Source organism: Cricetulus griseus, chromosome 2 (assembly GCF_003668045.3).
Source record: "Cricetulus griseus strain 17A/GY chromosome 2, alternate assembly CriGri-PICRH-1.0, whole genome shotgun sequence".
Lineage (NCBI taxonomy): Eukaryota > Metazoa > Chordata > Mammalia > Rodentia > Cricetidae > Cricetulus > Cricetulus griseus.
The window spans coordinates 399,836,500-399,856,427 of NC_048595.1; the positions used below are offsets into that span (position 1 = coordinate 399,836,500).

The 19,928-nt window shown below is 41.9% G+C and overlaps 1 protein-coding gene across 1 annotated transcript in view; it reads left to right on the forward strand.

Moving 5' to 3' along the window:
• Nucleotides 1-19,928, forward strand: part of Nckap1l (NCK associated protein 1 like) — a 56,087-nt gene that overhangs the window by 2,340 nt on the left and 33,819 nt on the right. Inside the window, exons 2-9 of the mRNA XM_035439222.1 lie at nucleotides 5,972-6,082; nucleotides 6,751-6,843; nucleotides 13,736-13,792; nucleotides 15,230-15,372; nucleotides 16,757-16,847; nucleotides 16,935-17,072; nucleotides 18,796-18,844; nucleotides 18,935-19,091. Coding sequence (XP_035295113.1) covers nucleotides 6,020-6,082; nucleotides 6,751-6,843; nucleotides 13,736-13,792; nucleotides 15,230-15,372; nucleotides 16,757-16,847; nucleotides 16,935-17,072; nucleotides 18,796-18,844; nucleotides 18,935-19,091 — 791 coding nt within the window. The 5' untranslated portion in view covers nucleotides 5,972-6,019. The remainder of the gene's footprint in view (nucleotides 1-5,971; nucleotides 6,083-6,750; nucleotides 6,844-13,735; nucleotides 13,793-15,229; nucleotides 15,373-16,756; nucleotides 16,848-16,934; nucleotides 17,073-18,795; nucleotides 18,845-18,934; nucleotides 19,092-19,928) is intronic.

Here is a 19,928-nt window from a genome sequence, read left to right on the forward strand (position 1 = left end):
TTAAGTAGAGTGCTTACTTCCCAAATAGAATATTAAGACAAGAATCAAGAATCCCTGGGGAGAAAAAAAAATCACAGATCTGACTATGATGAAATTCAACATTTATACACTAAAACAGGGCTCAGGGAACTGGTTCCTTTAGTGTTCCTCTCCTCTCCTTTCAACTTTTCGAAAACTGAGCTACTAATTGTCAGACAGCTCAGTATAACCCCTGAGAAGGAATGAGAAGAACCACAATATAATGTCTGAGTTTAGGCCACTTACATTGACCTGAGAATGCTAGCCTGAAATCTCTAAACTTGTGGATATTAGCATATAAAGACTCCTAGAAGTGAGCTAAAAATAAACCATCTCAAAGCTGCTACATTTTATTGCCAATAGGAGGCCCACTCTCCCCTATGGCTAGCTGTCTTTAGCTATCCAAGCAGACATTCATTTCAAGGACTTCCAAGTTTCCAGGCAACAGCTATAGCTGAGATTTCTGCAACACATTGATGCATAGTGTGGTGGTGATTGTGTGTGTGTGTGTGTGTGTGTGTGTGTGTGTGTGTGTCAGAAAAGATCAAGGCAGAGTGGCATAAGCAATTGGGATAGAAAAGTGCCTAGAATAGCCCATTTCTATTTGGTTTGCACCATGCCTAGAGCATAGGCAAAGGGCATAGAGGTAGACTGTTTAAATGTCAGATTTTCCTGATGGCATTTTGGTGATTAAATCCAGGGATTTAGACTCAGGTAGTTTTTGGGACACAAGTCAGTGATTCTTTATGCCTTCGCTGCTAATTAATGATTATATTTGAGCCATGGATACTTAAAGTTAATTGACTTTCTGGGAAATATTAAAGAAAGATAATGGATCTGGGCAGTGGTGGCACACGCCTTTAATCCCAGTACTCGGGAGGCAGAAACAAGCAGGTATCTGTGAGTTCCTGGACAGCCAAGGCTACACTGAGAAACCCTGTTTTGAAAAAACAAAAAGGTTAAAAAAGAGAAAAGAAAAAAAACCCCAAAAACAAAAACAACCCCTCTCCAAAAAGGATAATGGAAAATGTGTTTTAATATCTATATATAGTCTTCAGAAAACCTGTTATTTCAGCCAGTGGCCTAGGAAAAGTAGGAGTTTTGGTTATACTGGTAAGTCTGGTCTTTGGAGGATTCTCATTGGAAACAGCAGATACTGGTTTGTTCATTAATCAAAAACTTACATTTCCCACGGAGGGAGGCCATGACTATGACAGAGGCCATTTGATTTAACAGGTCAGATTCCTCAAAGCTACCTTCATTCTTAAATCTGGCATAAGGATGGTGAGACTTACCTTATTCTCCAAGCACTGTCCCTCAGTCCCAAGGGAAGTGTCAATAAAAGACGTTTGAGTAAACAGAAAGCACAGCACCCTCCACTTAACAAAGGAAACCAGCTTGCTATCCAAGCTCTCTGTTCAGTTCCTCTCCCCCACCATAGGTTTGTGTTTCTCAGAAGTTTGGAAAGTTTTGATGTCATAGTGAAGCCTTAGAGAAGATTCTCAGTCTGGCTGCAAGTGGGAATCACCAGGAAAGTTTTAAAGTGACAGATCCTTCAGGGCCATCCCAGAACTACTGGCTTAGAATCTTAAGAGTGCAGGCTGGCTGCATGTGGCTTTAAGAGTTCCTTAGAGGATTCTGGTTGATAGTTACTAGGTTACCAGGCTACTGCCACCATTGCTAGGCCATGTTCTGTGGTAATTAAGTATTTTTAGAAGGGTTCACAGAAGTAACTAAAGTATATATAATCTTTTCAATTATTGCCACAATAAGCCCCATCTTTCAACCTGACCCTTTTCTTTATGGCTTAATATAGAATGCCACAGAAAGTGATAGGACAAGCTCAGTACACCTTCAAAAATCAAAATCTTAGTTTATTTTTGGCATCGTTAATCCAATATACTAGGCCCTGAGCTAAACATACACATGTAACAAATCATTTAATCACTTCTATAAGTTGTATAAAGGATTGTCACCATTTAGTAGATTAGGAAAACCAACTTAGTGAGGATAGCCTCAAGTTACAAGGCTTACACATCTCAGTAGCATTATTAATATTGCTTGAAGTAATACATTTAAGAACATTGAAATTATCAGCTATGTAGCAAACACCTGGGTTATCACTTTACATATACTAATCAACTTAATATAATAGCCCCATGAGATAGAAATTATTAACATAATCACTTTTAAAAGGTACATAAACTGGATCAGCTGGTAAATGGTAGAGTAGGGATAGAAAGTCAAGCTACCTGGGTCTAGAATCTGGGCTCTTAGCCACTAAGGATCAGCTCACCAGAATCTGATGCTGAAGTGTGGGTTTTCTCTCAGACCAGCTTCAACAGTCTGGTGTTGCTAGCCTGCAGCAATTTTTCACTGAAAGTGAGAAGGGAAGATGATCTGAAATGGGCATTTAAAGGCAGAACATAAACTGGGCAGGATGGTACACACTTGTAATCCCAGCATTTAGGTGATGAAGGTGGGAAAATCAGGAGTTCAGGGTTCCCCGTGGCTACACACTGAGTTTTAAGTCAGTGGGGGTTCTATAAAACCTTATCTTAAAATCCAAATAAATGAATAAAACTAAATAAATGAAGGCAGAACTTGATTTGGAAGTAAAGTACATGAGTGCAGACCCAGTGCTGTAGGAATTTAGGAAGGACTGGGTTTAGGACTGTTGAGTAAGACCATGAAGCTTGAGCAGGATTTGGCTCAGCAATAGGAAAAACATATATAAGTGAAGGCAGAAATAAACATAGCACACTCCCAGTAGACAGAAACCGTGGTCCCCATTTGGTTGGGGCATATATGTCAGAGGTGGCAGAAAAACATGATTGGTTTGGCATAGAGAACCTTTAACTAATTTTTTTGGACAAGGACAGGAATATAAGTGAGAAAGAGAAAGCAAAAAGATACTGACCTTGTGAAGGCAGCGGCTGGGCAGCTGGGCGGCTGGGCGGCTGGGCGGCTGGGCTGTTGGGCGGCTGGGCTGTTGGGCTGCTGGGCTGCTGGGCGGCTGGCGCGGGCGGCTGGGCGGCTGGGCGGCTGGGCTGCTGGGCTGCTGGGCTGCTGGGCTGCTGGGCTGCTGGGCTGCTGGGCTGCTGGGTGGCTAGGCGGTTGGGCTGCTTCTGACAGCCTGTTATTTATCCTTCCCGGTCAAGGTAAAACCAATAGAACCCACAGACCTCTTCAGTAAAACCTGGGTTTTCTTGATAACAGCAGGTGATTTAAATCTTCAAGGCTCATATCATGTTCCTCTGGGCCATAGCGTTTGAGGCTCCTATAAATAAATGAAGGCAGGGTCTCTTTTCTAAAAATGCAAAGCATCTCTCAGAGATGTTGGAAATTTCATACGTTCAGCATTTGATCGTTTCTTCAAAACAAAACATTCTCTCAGAAGCAAGCATGCTAAGTTCTTTAGTAATAATGTTGATCATCCCTGACTACTTCCTCCCACCCCCACCCAGGATTTTAGCCTCATATGAAAGGTCTGGGTATAGAAAAAGATGGGATTATTAAATAAGCAGAGAAAAGGCTGTGGGAAGGAAGCAGGTGCAAGTACATCTCTGACATCGAACTTTCTGGGGATCTTTTACTCTTTGCCTCAAAAGATACCTGAAGTAAGCTGAAAGTTTGTTTAGGTAAAGGGTTGAAGCTTGGTTGGAATGTAAGAATTATCTCAGTGCTAAAATTTATTCAACTGGCTAAGATTTAAGAATCATTATTAATTTTCTCTTGCTAATTAATCTGGCTTTTCATCATGGGGCTTACTTTTTTTTATTTTTTATTTTATTAGTTCTAGTTAGGGAACAAGCTTATTTCAAGTCCCTTCTCCCTCTCCCTCCCCTCACCCCCAACTCTCCTCCCCCACCCCAGCCTACCCCCCACCCCATCCACCCACCACTCCCCAGGCAGGGTAGAGCCCTCAAAGGGGGCTCTGCAAAGTCCACCAAGTCTTCCTACGCTGGTCCTGGGCCCTTCCCCATGTGTCCAGGGCCAGAGTGTAACATGGGGCTTATTTTTATCAATTTAGTCTTAATTCAATAAATTATTAGTGTCATGTCTTTGATTTTTTTTTTTAACACAGGTTCTCAGGTTTGGAGAGCTCTAACAGGTTTGGGCATGGAAAATATGGAGCTGGCAGGCCTTGCCCTTTCTTCTTCTCTCTCCTTGTAAACCACAGACTACATCCCTAAAGCTAGCCACCAACGTCTGTTCTCTTATTTGGACACTTTTTTTTGTGTGTGTGGTTTTCTTTTTTTGAGACAGGGTTTCTCTGTGTACGCTGGCAGTACTTGAACTCGTTCTGTAGACCAGGCTGTCCTGGAACTCACAGAGATCCACCTGCCTCTGCTTCCTGAGTGCAGGGATTAAAGGTGTGCACCACCACTGCCCAGTTACAACAGGCATTCTTGATGGGGATATAAAAGGGAAAGTGTAGAGGTGTATGGGGCTGGTAGTAGATATTTGTTTGTTGTATGGCCTTTGTCTGGGACACTTGGGAAGGAGTAAGGCCAAAACGGTAATGAGGAGCCTTGAAAGCCTGTTCCTTTCCTCAGCCTCCACCCACTTCTTGCCAAAGGGCTGCACAATAAGAAAGAGGAAGTCTCTGCTGAGGGTGCAAGAGGAAGCACAAGAGGCCTCTGAAGGCTTGTGAGCCTACAGAGGCACCAATTGCAGAGGCACCCGGAAGCCCAGTGCACCAACCAGGCTGGGTCCTTCTACATAGAGGGTGTTGCTACCCAGGCTGAAACTATTTGGGGCGATTGGGTCTTGCTATCCGGATGATTCTCTCTCTTGGTGTTCATCATGTCTTTGACCACTGCCTACCAGCATAAATTAGCAGAGAAGCTCACTATCCTCAATGACCGAGGCCAGGGTGTTCTCATCCGTATGTACAACATCAAGAAGGTAAGTATGAGTCATTTCATCGAGTCAAGGCAGGAGCCAGGAGGCCTAGCAGGCCCAATAGTCAAGCCTCCCTATTTTATCTCCACTGTTGAACGTGGCTTTCTTCCTCTTAGACAGAATAGGTCCCTCAGTTTATGGAGATAGAGGGAGGCTTTTTTTTAAGGCTTACCTATTCTAGGTATGATTCTTGCCTCTCTGAGAGCATCATCTTTCCCCTAGGACGAGGGTGGGGTGGGGATGGAGGTAAACATATTTGTGTTCTCAGTGATTTGGACAAGGGTCTGGGATCTACAGTTTGGGGTCTATTTATTGCTAATTCTTCTACTTTTTGAGATTTCAAGTTAGGTTTCTGTCAAAAGCATTTTTGTGGAATAATTTCTCTAAATGGATTTTTTTAAAAAAGGAGGTATCTTCTAAGGTCCTTTGTGGCTGTATATGCTCTCTCTCTGCCTCTCTGCCTCCTGCCTCTCTGCCTCTCTCTCTCTCTCTCTCTCTCTCTCTCTCTCTCTCTCTCTGTGTGTGTGTGTGTGTGTGTGTGTGTGTGTGTGCAGACAGAAACTATGATATTGAGAGGTTGAGAGGTGAGCCAGGGGCTAGGCAAGCTGTAAGAAGTAGAGATAAAAGTGGGTAATTTTGTGACTCTCCTGGGAGAGAAAAGAAGGGACTTTGTGCCCTTGTAATAAAGCATTGGGAATACGATACGGTTTCTGCATCCCCTGCCATCTATAAAAGCCTCTTGGGGTGAGTGGATAGAACTGTGACACTGAGCTTTATGTAACGTCCAACTTTTGAGGAGCCACTTTTCTTGATACTTCCGGCTTCAGAGGAGGGGTGGGGAAGCAGCTTCCTCTCTGTGTTAGAGTCAAGCCTCTGTTAAGACAAGATGCCAGGTTGTTAGTTCTTAGGGGTGCTGGTTCATTGTCTGGAACTTGTTTCTCACGTACTCTCATGCTTTTATAATGAATTCCCAGATATTCTGGTAGAGGTATGTATCTGAGTGGAAATATAGTATGGTGGTTTTATTTTATTTTTGTCTGTGCAGACCTGTTCAGATCCAAAATCTAAGCCACCCTTTTTGCTGGAAAAGTCCATGGAATCAAGTCTCAAGTACATCAACAAGAAATTTCCCAACATAGATGTCCGAAACAGCACGGTGAGAATGTGGGTCCATTTTCCCCTTTTCTGTGACTTTTTTTTTTTTTTTTTTTTGCATGACTCCGATTTTCCACTTTTGTCTGCTTGTCTTCAAGTGCAGCTGTCTCTTAGTTTTTCTAGGCTCAGATACAGGGCTTCAGGATTGTGAGCTCAGATGGGAGTCTCCCCTGGTGAGCTGGGCACAGCCTTGTGAGCCAGGTTCATGAGGACACTGGAGCTTATGGAGAGGCAGCTCCATTAGCTTCAAAGGGCACATCTTTTACTGTAGTTCTCGATACCCATGCTATGCATCCAGTGGCAGACCCAATACTTCTCCCTGTGTTAGCCCTAGATTTCTCATAATCTATACAAAGTATTTTTATACTCTGCTTCTTTTATTGGTTTATATAGCAAACCTCTTCAGTTGAAAAACTGGAAACCTCCTTTCAGGTAGCCTTCTGCTTGTAGTAAAAATCACATGTGGCCATCAAGTGAGACAGAGAATTTCTGTTTAGTGACTGGAGAATGCTGACAAGTTTGGCCCTTTTAAGAAGGGTTGGGTGATTAGCAGGAGAGGTGGCTCCATTGTTAAGAATGTTTGAGTAGTAGTACTACTTTTTAGTTACTTGGATCAATCACTTTTTTTTTATTTTATGTGTCACATTGTTTCATTTGTGTTTCTCTCAGCAACATTTAGGGCCAGTACATCGTGAAAAAGCTGAGATAATTAGATTCCTCACCAACTACTACCAGTCATTTGTGGATGTCATGGAATTCCGGGTGAGTCCTTTGTAGCCAGTGTTGACATGGGCTTCAGAGGCTGAGCCTTCTTAGTAGGTGTTCGTTTATGTTGCTTGACTCAAGTTTTTGAAAGAAAAGAGGAGAAAGGTACTGATTTGCAATGATATCAAAGTTGTATTGCTAATGAACTATATATGAAATATCATATTTTTACATCAAGAGATACATAAGGTGGATATGGTTGGTGGCACACACCTTTAGTCCCAATGCTTAGGACTTAGAGGCATGGGAATCAGAAGTTCAAAGTCATCTTCAGCTATATATTGAGTTCTAGGCTATCCTAGGTTACATGACAACCTGTTTCAAAAACAACAAAACAAACTTATATAGCATTAATATATTACACTAAGTACTTAGAATATTATACATCAGATATCAAAATTAAATATATTTGGTGATGGATTATGGCTGGCTTTAGTTTACTGAGCCATAGCTTTTCCCAATATTCTTTTATATTTACTTATGTATGTGTGTTGTGTGAACACTTGCAGGCGTGTTTATGCCAAGGAGTGGGTGTGAAGGTCAGAGGACAACTTTGGGAGGTTGGTTTTCTCCTTGCAGGTCTTATTTGTTTCTGCTACTGTGCCTCATATTTCAGGCTAGCTGGTCCATTAATTTCCTACCTATTCTTCCATTGCTGCCTCCCATCTTGCTGTAAGAGTGCTGCGATTACAGATGTGTGCCCTTATATCTGGGGGTTCATCAGACTTGTGAGGCTAATGCCTTCACCTGCTGATGTAATCTGTGTGTATGGTGTGTGTATGTATGAATATGAGTGTGTATGTGTCATGGCAAGTGAGGTCAGAGACCACACTTCAGGAGTTTGTTCTGTTTCCACCTTGTTGAGCCTAGTTTCCCTGGTCCCCCTTTGCAGTTTTGGTTTTTCGAGACAGGGTTTCTCTGTAGCTTTGGAGCCTATCCTGGCACTTGCTCTGGAGACCAGGCTGGCCTCGAACTCGCAGAGATCCGCCTGCCTCTGCCTCCCGAGTGCTGGGATTAAAGACGTGCGCCACCAATGCCCAGCAAGGAACTATAGTTTAAAGTGTGGAGAGTGTCAGTTTTACAACATGAAAAGATAGTTGTGTATTATGATGATAATTAATATCACTGAATTGTATACTTAAATGGTTAAAGTAGTAAATTTTATGGTACGTGTACCACATTAAAAACTGCAAAGAGAGCCGGACATTGGTGGCTCATACCTTTAATCCCAGCACTCGGAGGCAGAGGCAGGCAGATCTCTGTGAGTTCGAGGCCAGCCTGGTCTCCGGAGCGAGTGCCAGCGTAGGCTCCAAGCTACACAGAGAAACCCTGTCTCGAAAAACCAAAAAACAAACAAACAAAAAACAAAAAAAACAATGGTTCCTCATTTTTCCTGTCCCTTGGCCCTTAATGATAACCATTCTATTTCTGTTTTTTTTTTTTATGATTTTAAGTATGCTGTTTTGTGTAAGTGGTACCTTTTATCTTTTTGTGACTGGCTTGTTTAAGTTAGTAGAATGTGCTAAAGTTCATCCACGTGGTATAATATTGGAGAATGTCCTCCATTTTAGGGCAGAACAATATTCCATCCTGGGGTTACACTCTATTTTGCTTGCCTATTTATCAACCAGTGAACACTTGGGTTGCTTCCATGTTTTAGAGTGTGACTAATATTGCTATGAAAATAGGTGTTCAACTGCCTTTCAGATCTTGATTTTTAATTCTTTTTTGATATATCCATAAGTAGAACTATTGGATTATGGATAATTCATTTTTTAAAATTTAATTTATTTATTATTTCCCTGTGTGTGAATGTGAGTGCACAGGTGTCATGCTGTGTGCATGGGGGTCAGAAGAAAATTTCAGGAGTTGGTTACTGTATTGTATTGTTTTGTTTCTTCATAGTAGTTGTTGTTACAACTACTATGCCTACCAACAGTTCACAAGGGATATATTTTATCAAAATTCTGATATTCTGATAAACAACTTTTGTTTTCTGGTTTTTTTTGGATATTGGGTATCAAACCTAAGACTCACAAGTATTAGGCAAAGCTCTACCACTCAACTACACTCTTGTCTCATTGCTGTTGTAATTTGTCTTGCTAATGGCAATGCTGAGTGTCTTTTATTATATTTGTTTGTTTGTTTGTTTTTAAGCTTTTCAAGACAGGGTTTCTCTGTGTAGCCCTGGCTGACCTGGAACTCACTCTGTAGACCAGGCTGGCCTCAAACTCAGAGATCTGCCTGCTTCTGCCTCTGAAGTTCTGGGATTAAAGGTGTGTTCTACCACTGTCTAGCTTCTTTTTTTTTGCTTTTATTGGATATTTGTAGATCTTCTTTGGAGAAATAGTTCCTTTAAGTTCTTTGTTTATTTTTGAATCAGTTTTGCTTAGATTTGTTGTTGAATGTTAGGAGATTTCTATATAGGCCACACCTTTTTTACATTAGGATTTTCCCCCATATTTTATTATAAACATAGTAAAACATTTCAAATGTTAGTCTGGCCTGGTGATGTACACCTTTAATCCTAGCATTTGAGAGGCAGAGGCAGAGGCAGACAGATCTCTGAGTTTGAGGCCAGCCTGGTCTACAGAGTGAGTACCTGTCTGAACTACTACCCCTGTCCCCTGAAGAGTAAATATAGTCCTTCCTGGTTGCTCATTTCTATTCAGAAGATCTGAATTCTGGAATACTCTAACATCTGAAACTTCTTGAGCATTGACATGACTGCTAATCTGACTATGTGACCAGTTACAGTCAAAATACAAGACTACAAAAATTGCATAAAGTTATCTTTAGGCTATTAATTAGTTACTTTTCTATTGTGTGATAAGACACCATGACCCAGGCAACCTATAGAAGATACTGTTTTCCAGGGAGAATACATAATAGCAAAGGAGGAATGGCATGGGGGGGATGAAGGACAGGAAGCTGAGAGATCACATCTTCAATAATCTCATTCAAACCTACAGGCCATGGACATGAGATGTGCCTGAAACATAAATGAATTTTGTGTTTAGATTTGGATTCCATCCCCAAGATATTATATATATACATGTAAATATTTCCAAATTTAAAATATATAAGATATGAGACACTTTTGGTCCTAAGCATTTTGGATCAGGGATAGTCAACCTGTATAATAAAAGCTGCTTTTCTTCTGGTTCTCCTACTTGTTAATATTTTGCCATATTGCTTGTCACTCATTTTCCCCCTCAAACCATTTAATTATTTGCAGACATCATGACATTTCCTTTCCAAAATATTTTAGCATACATTTGCTAAGGGCAGGGATATTTTCTTACATAATCCTATTACAATTATCCTGCTAAGGAAATATAATATTCCATCATATTATTGGCTAATACAGAGCCTATATTTGCACTCATTTTGTTATAATAATTCTTGCCTTTGTTTTTCATGACCTGACCTTTTGAAGAGTCCAGGAAAGTTATTCAGAATGTCTCAGTTTGAATTTATCTTGTTAAAAGCTTTTGGCAGCTGTAGCATATAAGTGATATTTTGTTTGGCTTCTTCTTCTTCTTCTTCTTCTTCTTCTTTTTTTTTTTTTGAGACAGGGTTTCTCTGTGTAGCTTTGGAGCCTATTATCCTGGCACTCGATCTGGAGACCAGGCTGGCCTCGAACTCACAGAGATCTATCTGTCTGCCTCTGCCTGGGCTGTTTGGCTTTTAAAGGACAATCATTTACTGCTTTTGGAAATTAAGGAAACATTAAAAATTATTTCATGTAGCATTCTGAAATGCAAATTGATAATGCCTTTCAAAACTGAAAAACGAATGAATTATACTTCTAGAACTTGTCTTAAAGAAACAGAAGTGCAAAGATACATGTACAAGAAAGTTCTCTGTTGCATTGTTTGTAATAGTGTTAGTTTGATAATTGATACAGCCAACAAAAATAGAGATTCAGTTAAAAGCTCAGGATATATGACTGAACAAATATGTAGTTGTTAAAGATGACAACATATGTTTACATTAGTTGGCATGCAAGCACATTCCTTACATATTGTTTAATGTTAAGAAAAAAATTACAATACAGTTTAAGATATAATTAGTTTCTAAAATGTATATTTACATAGATAAATATGTATATAAGGAAGATTGGAATTTCTGAGTGGTGGGATTATGGATGTTTTAAAAAACTGAGGGTGGGGGGCTGGAGAAATGGCTCAGTGGCTAAGAGCACTGGCTGCTCTTTCAGAGGATCTGGGTTCAATTCCCAGCACCCACATGGCAGCTCACAACTGTCTGTAACTCTAGTTTCAAGGGATCTAACATCCTCATACAGGCAAACCAATGTACATGAAATGAAAAAAAAATCATTAAAAAAAAAAACTGGGGGTGGAAGGGGCTAGCAAGATGGCTTAGTGGTTAAGAACACTTGTTGCCCTTTCAGGGGATCTGGGTTTGGTTCTCAGCACCTGTAATTTCAGTTTCAGGGGATCCAACACCCTTTCTGGCCTCCACAGACACCTGCACACACGGTACACATAATACATGCAGGCACACACATATACACATAAAATATTTTTTTTAAATTGGGGGAGGGGAGATGGCTTAGTGAGTGAAGTACTCACCACACAAGTGTGAGGACCTGAGTTTAGGCCTCAGAACCCAGATAAACCAATACACAAGTATGTCTTTAATCCCGATGCTACTAAGGTGAGTCAGGGACAGAGATAGGATCATCCCGTGATAGCCAGGTGTGGTGCTTTATGCCTTTAATCCCAGCACAGGCAGATCTTTGTAAGTTTGAGACTAGCCTGACCTACATACTGAGTTCTAGGCCAGTAGGGGACTATGTGGTAAGTTCCTGTCTCAAAAATAGCAGCAAAAATAAAACAAGACCCCACAAAAATAAACACACATACACACAAAAACCCAAGAGGCAATCCTAAACAGGGTGGAAGTGGAGAACCAACAACGAAGTTGTCTCTGATCTCTACATTCTCATTGTAACACATGTTTGTTAGTACTCACACACAAGAACATGCATATACAGACACACACATATGCAGTTGAACACAGATTTAAAACAAACAAACAAACAAACAAACAATTGCTGGGCATGGTGACTCATGCCTATAATCATAGCATGGGAGAGACAGAGATAGGAAGATCATTGTGGCCAGGCGTTGGTGGCGCACACCTTTAATCCCAGCACTCAGGAGGCAGAGGCAGGTGGATCTCTGTGAGTTTGAGGCCAGCCTGGTCTCCAGAGCGAGTGCCAGGATAGGATCTCCAAAGCTACACAGAGAAACCCTGTCTCGAAACCCCCCCCCCCCAAAAAAAATCATTGTGTATTGGAGTCAGGGCTACAGTCTCAAAAAATCTAAACCCAACAAATGAAATTAAAAAACTAATAGCTTGATGTGGTGCCAGATGTCTATAATCCCAGTGCTTAGTAGGCAGAGGCAAGATAAGGAGATTGAGGTCAGTTATAGCAACAACACAATCTTAATTAGAATTAAGCTTGTCGCCGGGCGTTGGTGGCACATGCCTTTAATCCCATCACTTGTTAGGCAGAGGCAGGTAGATCTCTATGAGTTCGAGACCAGCCTGTCTACAGAGCAAGTTCTAGGACAGGCTCCAAGGCTACACAGAGAAACCCTGTCTTGAAAAACAAAACCCCAAATGAACAATAACAAAGAATTAAGCTTGTCTGTATTTTCTAATTTTTATATATTGAACATGTGTTATTTTTCCTTCCTTCCTTGCTTCCTTGCTTCCTTCTTCCTTCCCTTCCTCCCTCCTCTCCCCCAACAGACAAAGTTTCTCTGCATAGCTCTGGCTGTCCTGAAACTCAAATCAGGATGGCTTCAAACTCACAGAGATCCGCCTGCCTCTGTCTCCTGAGTACTGAGATTAAAGTGGATGCTTGGCAATTCTTATCCTGCACTCCTGGTCCCAGGCAACTGTTAATCTGATCTCTAAAATGATGTTTCTTTTCTAAAGGCTCAGGTAAATGGAGTTTGACCAGCATATGTATTCTTTTATGTTTTGAGATTCATCTATATAGTTTCATGTACTGAAGATTCACTACTTATTTTTGCTAAGAACTATCCCATTGTATGGCAACAAATGGTTAATTTATTTACTGGTTGGTGGGTTGCTTCCAGATTTGAACCAGCTTGTATAAATTGCTATTAAAGGTCAAGTACAATATTTGTAGGGATGTGTTTTTCATTTCACAAGGGTGTGAAATCATATGGTAAAAATATATAATTGAGCTTTTTCAATTCTTAAAATTCATGCACATTATGCAAGGGCTGGGATATAGTGTGATTATTTGATATATGCATACAGTGTACAGTTGCCAAATGAGAATCATTTAGCATTCCTATTTTCTTAAACATTATCATGTCTTTGTATGTCTTTGAAAGTTATTTCAAAGTCTTTCTGCTTGTTATTCAGAAAAGAATGCCAATTTTATTTTTTAACAAATGCCAAACTTGTAACTGGGTGTGGTAGTACACACCTTTAATTCCAGCACTGGAGAGGCAGAGGCAGATCTCTGTGAGTTCCAGGACAGCCAGAGCTACACAGTGAAACCCTGTCTAAAAACCAAAACCAAACAAAAAAAACCAAACTTGAAAGTTGTTTCATTTCCCCTTGTGTGGAAATGGGGCCCAGGGATTGTAAGGCAGGCATTATGTTCATGAGCATCAGTGCTTGTGGCCTGTGGCCCCAGCAGGTAGCCTGATTGGGGGAGAGGGTGGAGCACTGATGGCTTGTGAGGATGGTCTTCTCTCTTTTGAATAATGTCCTTCCTTAAGGTAGATCTCCAGGGACCCTAGGGAAGTTGGTCACTTCCTATCTTGGTAGCACATATCACCTTACTCATTTTCTTCTTCACTTCTACCCCCAGGACCATGTATACGAACTTCTCAACACCATTGATGCCTGCCAGTGTCATTTTGATATCGTAAGAGCCTTTGCAATGTTTTTCTATTGAAGAAGAGAACTAAAGGAAAGGTTAAGTGTATCCTGAGACGAAGGAGGGTGGGGCAGAATCGGAGGGATGACTGTTTCTTCTCAGAACTATGGTTCTTTTTTAAAGTTAAAATATGTATTTATTTACTGTGTGTATGCATATGGGAGGGGGTATGTGTTCACATACCATAGCACATGTGTGGAAGTCAGAGGACAACTTGTGGCAGTCAGTTCTCTCTTTCTACCATGTGGGTTTCAGGGTCAGATTTAGGTAGTTAGGCTTGGCAACAAGTGGTTTTTACCTGAGTCATTTTGATGGCCCTAGGCACTGTAAATCCTTTTTTAAATGTGCTAAGGTTAAAAACTTTTAAATAGTAAGCAGATCATCAATGTGATTTAAATAACACTAAATTATACAGCAGTATTTTATTTCATTTCCTTTAATTCCTCAACAGTACCTTGTTTCCTTGTTTCTTTGTATCCTGTTTTTGTTTATTTTTCGTACTGTGCTTTGAAGCTAGGGCCCTTTGCATTCTAGGTAAGAGCTCTACTATGACTTAAATTTCTTCTTCCTTCCTTCCTTCCTTCCTTCCTTCCTTCCTTCCTTCCTTCCTTCCGTCCCTTCTTCTTCTTCTTCTTCTTCTTCTTCTTCTTCTTCTTCTTCTTCTTCTTCTTCTTCTTCTTCCTCCTCCTCCTCCTCCTCCTCCTCTCCCTTCCTTTTCCTCCTCTTCTCCTTCCTCTTCTCCTTGTCCTTGTCCTCCTCCTCTTCCTCCTCCTCCTCCTCCTTTTCTGGAGACAGGGTTTCACCGTGTAGCCTTGGCTGTCCTAGAACTCTCTTTGTAGACCAGGCTGGCTTCCAACTCAGAGGTCCAACTGCCTCTGCCTTTTGAGTGCTGGAATCAAAGGTGTACGCCACCACTGCTATTTTTTAAAACTTATTTTCTTCTTCTTTTTTTCTTTTTATTTCAAGACAGGGTTTCTCTATGTAACTCTGACTGTCCTGGAACTTGCTCTGCAGACCAGGTTGGCCTTGAACTCAGAGACTCACCTGTCTCTGTCTTCCAAGCACTGGTTTTAAGGGTGTGCATCACCATGCCCAGCTAAACTTCTTTATTTTGTGAGAGTCTCACCAATTGGTTCAAGCTGACCTTAAACTTACTGCACAGTCTGAGCTGGTCTTAAACTTGTAATTCTTCTACCTCAGTCTCCTGAGCAGCTATGATTATGTGCCAGTGCATGGCTCAGGTTCCCCCACATCTTGAGCTCCTGACTTTTGTTCCAGTTTTCTTCTGAAAACATCTACTATTGGTTCTTATTACTAATAGGCATTGAGTCTCTTTAGTAATGTAGGGAATGGGTTGGAGAAGCAGGGGGTGGTCCAGGTTAATTGACCACACTGATCTTGGGTTCCTATGTATTTTCTTTGTAGAATCTCAACTTTGACTTCACTCGGAGCTACCTGGACTTAATTGTGACTTACACCTCAGTCATTTTACTCCTGTCACGGATTGAGGACCGCCGGATACTCATTGGCACATACAACTGTGCCCATGAGATGTTGCATGGGCACAGGTGAGTTAGGAGGAGGCAAAGAATCTCATATGTATCTGGCAGTGATGGCACACCCCTTTAATCCTAATAAGGAGGCATAGGCAGGTGGATCTCTGAGTTGGAAGCCAGCCTGGTCTACAGAATGAGTTCTAGGACAGATAGGGCTACACAGAGAAACTCTGTCTCAAAACAAAACAAAACAAAACATACCAAAAAACACAACTAACCAAACAAAAACCCAGAAAGAGCCTTACATGTGGTGCTGCAAGAAGTAGGTGGAGACAAAGGAACTTGATATGATGATTTCTCATGTAGAAACCTATAATCCATGTTGTGTCCCAGGCAAAATAAGATACATGTTCACGTATAGTTAACCACTGAATCTCTGCCAGTGGATTATCCACTCTGCATTATCTCTCATCTATTTATAATCCTGGACTGGCTTCTACTTTGCTTTTCAGGTTATTATAAAAGGCAAAGACAATTCTTTTTAGTATTGGTGGTACTAATACCAGTAGGGTTAAGCCATTAAAGGTAAGTAATGTAAGATAATACATACTAAGGATAATTGGAAGACAAATAGAAATGGATGTTGGATTATCCAAAATTCTGTCCTCCATTTATTAATGCAATATAAGTATTTAAAGGGTGAAAAAAAATGAAGATTGGAAAGATGCGAGTGAGACATAGCACAGTATCCTGTGTGTGATGTGCCTTCCCCCATGTCTGTATGGGTGTCTTGGCACAAGCTTTATCCAGTAGATAAGCTTTAGATGCTTATCTCCCCTCTGGGATTTTCAGAGATTTGGGCCTAGGTATATTTGATACAGACTAGCAAATGCAAAATTTTAGAGTAGCTATTATACATTCAGCCCTGTCTGCCTACAGGGAAGAAACTTTCATGGATCTGTCCAAAACCATGTGGTCCTTCCTTCCTTCCTTCCTTCCTTCCTTCCTTCCTTCCTTCCTTCCTCCCTCTCTCCCTCCTCTCCTCTTCCCTCCCCTCCCTCCCTCCCTCCCCCTCTCTCTTTCTTTCTTTCTTTCTTTCTTTCTTTCTTTCTTTCTTTCTTTCTTTCTTTCTTTCCAAGACAGGGTTTTCTCTGTGTAGCCCAGGCTGTTCTAGAAGTTGCTCTGTAGACCAGGCTGGCTTCAAACTCATAGAGACCTTCCTACCTCTGCCTCCCTAGCTTTGGGATTAAAGCATGTGCCACCACTGGCCTGCCTGTGTGAGTATTTCTTACCATAGCTTGGTATGCCTATAGTTGGACATCAGTATATGTAATTCACAGGTTAGCATATCTGTCTTTGGAGAGGGAAGGGAATGCCAGCATCTGCACACATATGCGCTTTCCTCTACATATATATGGGAAGGCCCATAACTCCCCTCTCTTCTGCTTTCCTCCAGTGACCCCAGTTTTGCTCGTCTGGGCCAGATGGTATTAGAGTATGACCATCCTCTGAAGAAGCTGACTGAAGAATTTGGACCTCACACAAAGGTGAGCTCCCTGAGAGAGAGGAGAGTCATCCAGGCAGCAGCACTCCTCCCATGGTTGACAGGAAGGGTTTATGTTTTTTCCCTACAGGCCGTGAGTGGCGCCCTCCTCTCTCTGCACTTCCTCTTTGTTCGGAGGAACCAGGGTGCTGAGCAGTGGCGCAGTGCACAGCTTCTAAGCCTCATCAGCAGCCCCCCAGCCATGATTAACCCTGCCAATTCAGACACAGTGAGTTCCCCTTTCCTTCTGTTAGGAGAGTTATTCTCTGCCAAGGCCCTCTCTCAGGAAGGGGTTTCTTTTGGGAAACATCAGCCCCAGGACTGTTTTAGCCTTTTTCTAGGGCCTGCTTCTAGGTTGGTCTCTTCTTAAGCTAAAAAGTCATGACTGATATTGCACTTCTGATTGAACCAGGGTTAGTATGTGCCTGAGTTAACAAATGGATGAAACCCAGTCAGTGTGGTAGGGTGGCACATCTACTTATGACCCTGACTCCTGGGAGACTGAGGCAAGAGGACTGTTACGTGGCCATAGCCAGCCCTGCTTATATAGCAAGTATCTGGCCAGCCAAGGCTGTATATAGTAAGACTTGGATTGAAAACTCAAGCGAAAAAGAAATGGAGTCATTAGGCATGAGAAGGAATTTGTGTTGGGAGTCAGTTGACCAATAACGTTATTCATCTATGATGGGCCTGCCATCTTTACCTCATAGAATGTATAGTCCTAAAAGGAAGATATGCCATAGAAATGCAGCTGATGGCAGGGCATAGTGGTGTATCCTGTAATCTCAGCCCTTGGCAGGGAGAAGTGGGAAGATTGCCACAAGTTTGAGGCCAGCTAGGACTATATAGCAAGAACTTGTCTACAAAGACCAAAAACAATAAAAGCATGTGGGGGTGAGGTGGGGTGTGTGAGATAGATGAGTGCTATGCAGTTGTGAGGACCTGAGTTCAGATTTGTAGCAACTGTAAAAGCTGGACACAGTGTTAGGTGTGTAATCTTAGCATCGGGGAGTGGAGATAGGCACATCTTTGGAGTTTCTGGTCAGCTAAGCCAATCAGCCATGAGCTCTAAGTTCAATGAGCAACTCTGTCTCAGAAATGTAGAGAGTGATTGAGGAAGATGGGCAATGCCATGAATATTCATAAACATGTTCATGCACAAATTTACAACTGATGCTGAGAGGTCATGGATAAGTTCCAAATGAGTGTTTACACTTTAAGTGTGATTAAAGGATACAATGGAGGAAGAAATTATGAGATTTTGAGTTGAAGCTTTTTGAAAGTATCTTAGTATTGATGAGCTGTCATGCTATACATTTTATCTGTTCTTCCTTCCAGCTTGACCTAGTTCTTTTCCTCAACTATGTCCTTTGCCTCCCAGACCTGTCCAGGGCCTCCTTTCCTTCATGGCAGCTTTCCTAGCTGTTGTCCCCTCAGAGTGCCTTATTCCACTCTAGTAAAAGAAATGTTATTTTTGTTTGGTTTTAGTGCTGGGGATTTCACCCTGGGCCTTGTGCATGTTCAGCATGAGTTCCCCTAGACTTTTTTTTGTTGTTGTTGTTCTTGAGTCAAGGTTTCTCTGTAGCTTTGGAGCCTGGAATTCGCTTTGTAGACCAGGCTGGCCTTGAACTCACAGAGATCTGCCTGCCTCTGCTTCCTGAGTGCTGGGATTAAAGGCATGAGCCACCACCTCTTGGCTCCCCCAAGACTTTTATTTAAAAAACTTTAAATTACATTTTTATTTATTTATTTTGTAACATGTGGGTGGAGCACAAGTACAGAGGTCAGAGGACAACTTTCGGGGATCAGTTCTGTCTGTCCACCAGGTGGGTTCTAGGCATGAAACTCAGGTTGTTGGCCATCTCCTTTACCTGTTGAGCCATCTTGCTGGCTCTATCTTTCCTTTAGAAGTCCTAAACAGCCACTTGACCCTCTCTGCCTGCTTCTCGTAGATGGCCTGCGAGTATCTGTCTGTGGAAGTGATGGAGCGATGGATCATAAGTAAGTCGTGGGGGCAGTTTTGAAGGGCATGGCAACACTCCCAGGAGTGCACTGTCTAAAAGCGCTCCTCTGCTTCTTATACACTTGCAGTTGGGTTTCTTCTTTGCCATGGCTGCCTCAACTCCAACAGCCAGTGCCAACAGCTGTGGAAGCTGTGTCTGCAGGGCTCGCTGTACATCACCCTCATCCGGGAGGATGTACTGCAAGTGCATAAGGTCACCGAGGACCTCTTCAGCAGTTTGAAAGGGTGAGTGATTTGCAAGTCAGACAATCTTTTGGGAGTTATAGCCTCATCAACATCCCTTTCCCCAAACATGAGCAGTAAGGAGTAATTCTAACTAATCACCTAGGGTGTTGGTGGCGCATGCCTTTAATCCCAGCACTCGGGAGGCAGAGGTAGGTGGATCTCTGTGAGTTCGAGACCAGCCTGGTCTGTAAGAGCTAGTTCTGGGACAGCCTCCAAAGCTACACAGAGAAACCCTGTCTAAAAAAAAAAAAAAAAAAAAAAAAAAACCAAAAAACAAAAAAACAAAAAACAAAACAAAACAAAACAACCCCCCCCCCCAAAAAAAAACTAGCTAGAAACTAGCAGCCTAAGCTAAGGCTGAGCATTCATAATTAGTAATAAGTTTCCATGTCATGATTTGGGGGGCTAGCAGTTCAGAAAAAGTCTGCTACGGAGCTAACTAATCACCCACTCTTTGTTGGTACCTCACTGGATATTAGGGATAGGGAAATTACTAAAATATTGTGAGTGTAGACTGCCTGGTTCGAATTCCTGCTGAGCCATTTTCTAGCTGTGTGACCTTGGCTAGGTTACTTAATTTCTCCATGCCATTGGCTCAATTTCCTGATCTGTAAAATGCAGCTACAGCGGTACCTCCCATCTGTTCATGGTGGTGTACCCTTACAACCCCAGCACTCGGGGAGATGAAGGAAGGAGGAACAAGAGTTTAAGGTCAGCCTTGGCTTGCTCCACAGTGATTTCCAGGCCACTGTGGATTACACAAGAATCTACCACAAAACCCAAACAAAATCAAGCAGGCACAAACAAATCATCAAATCACAACAGAATGAAGTTCTA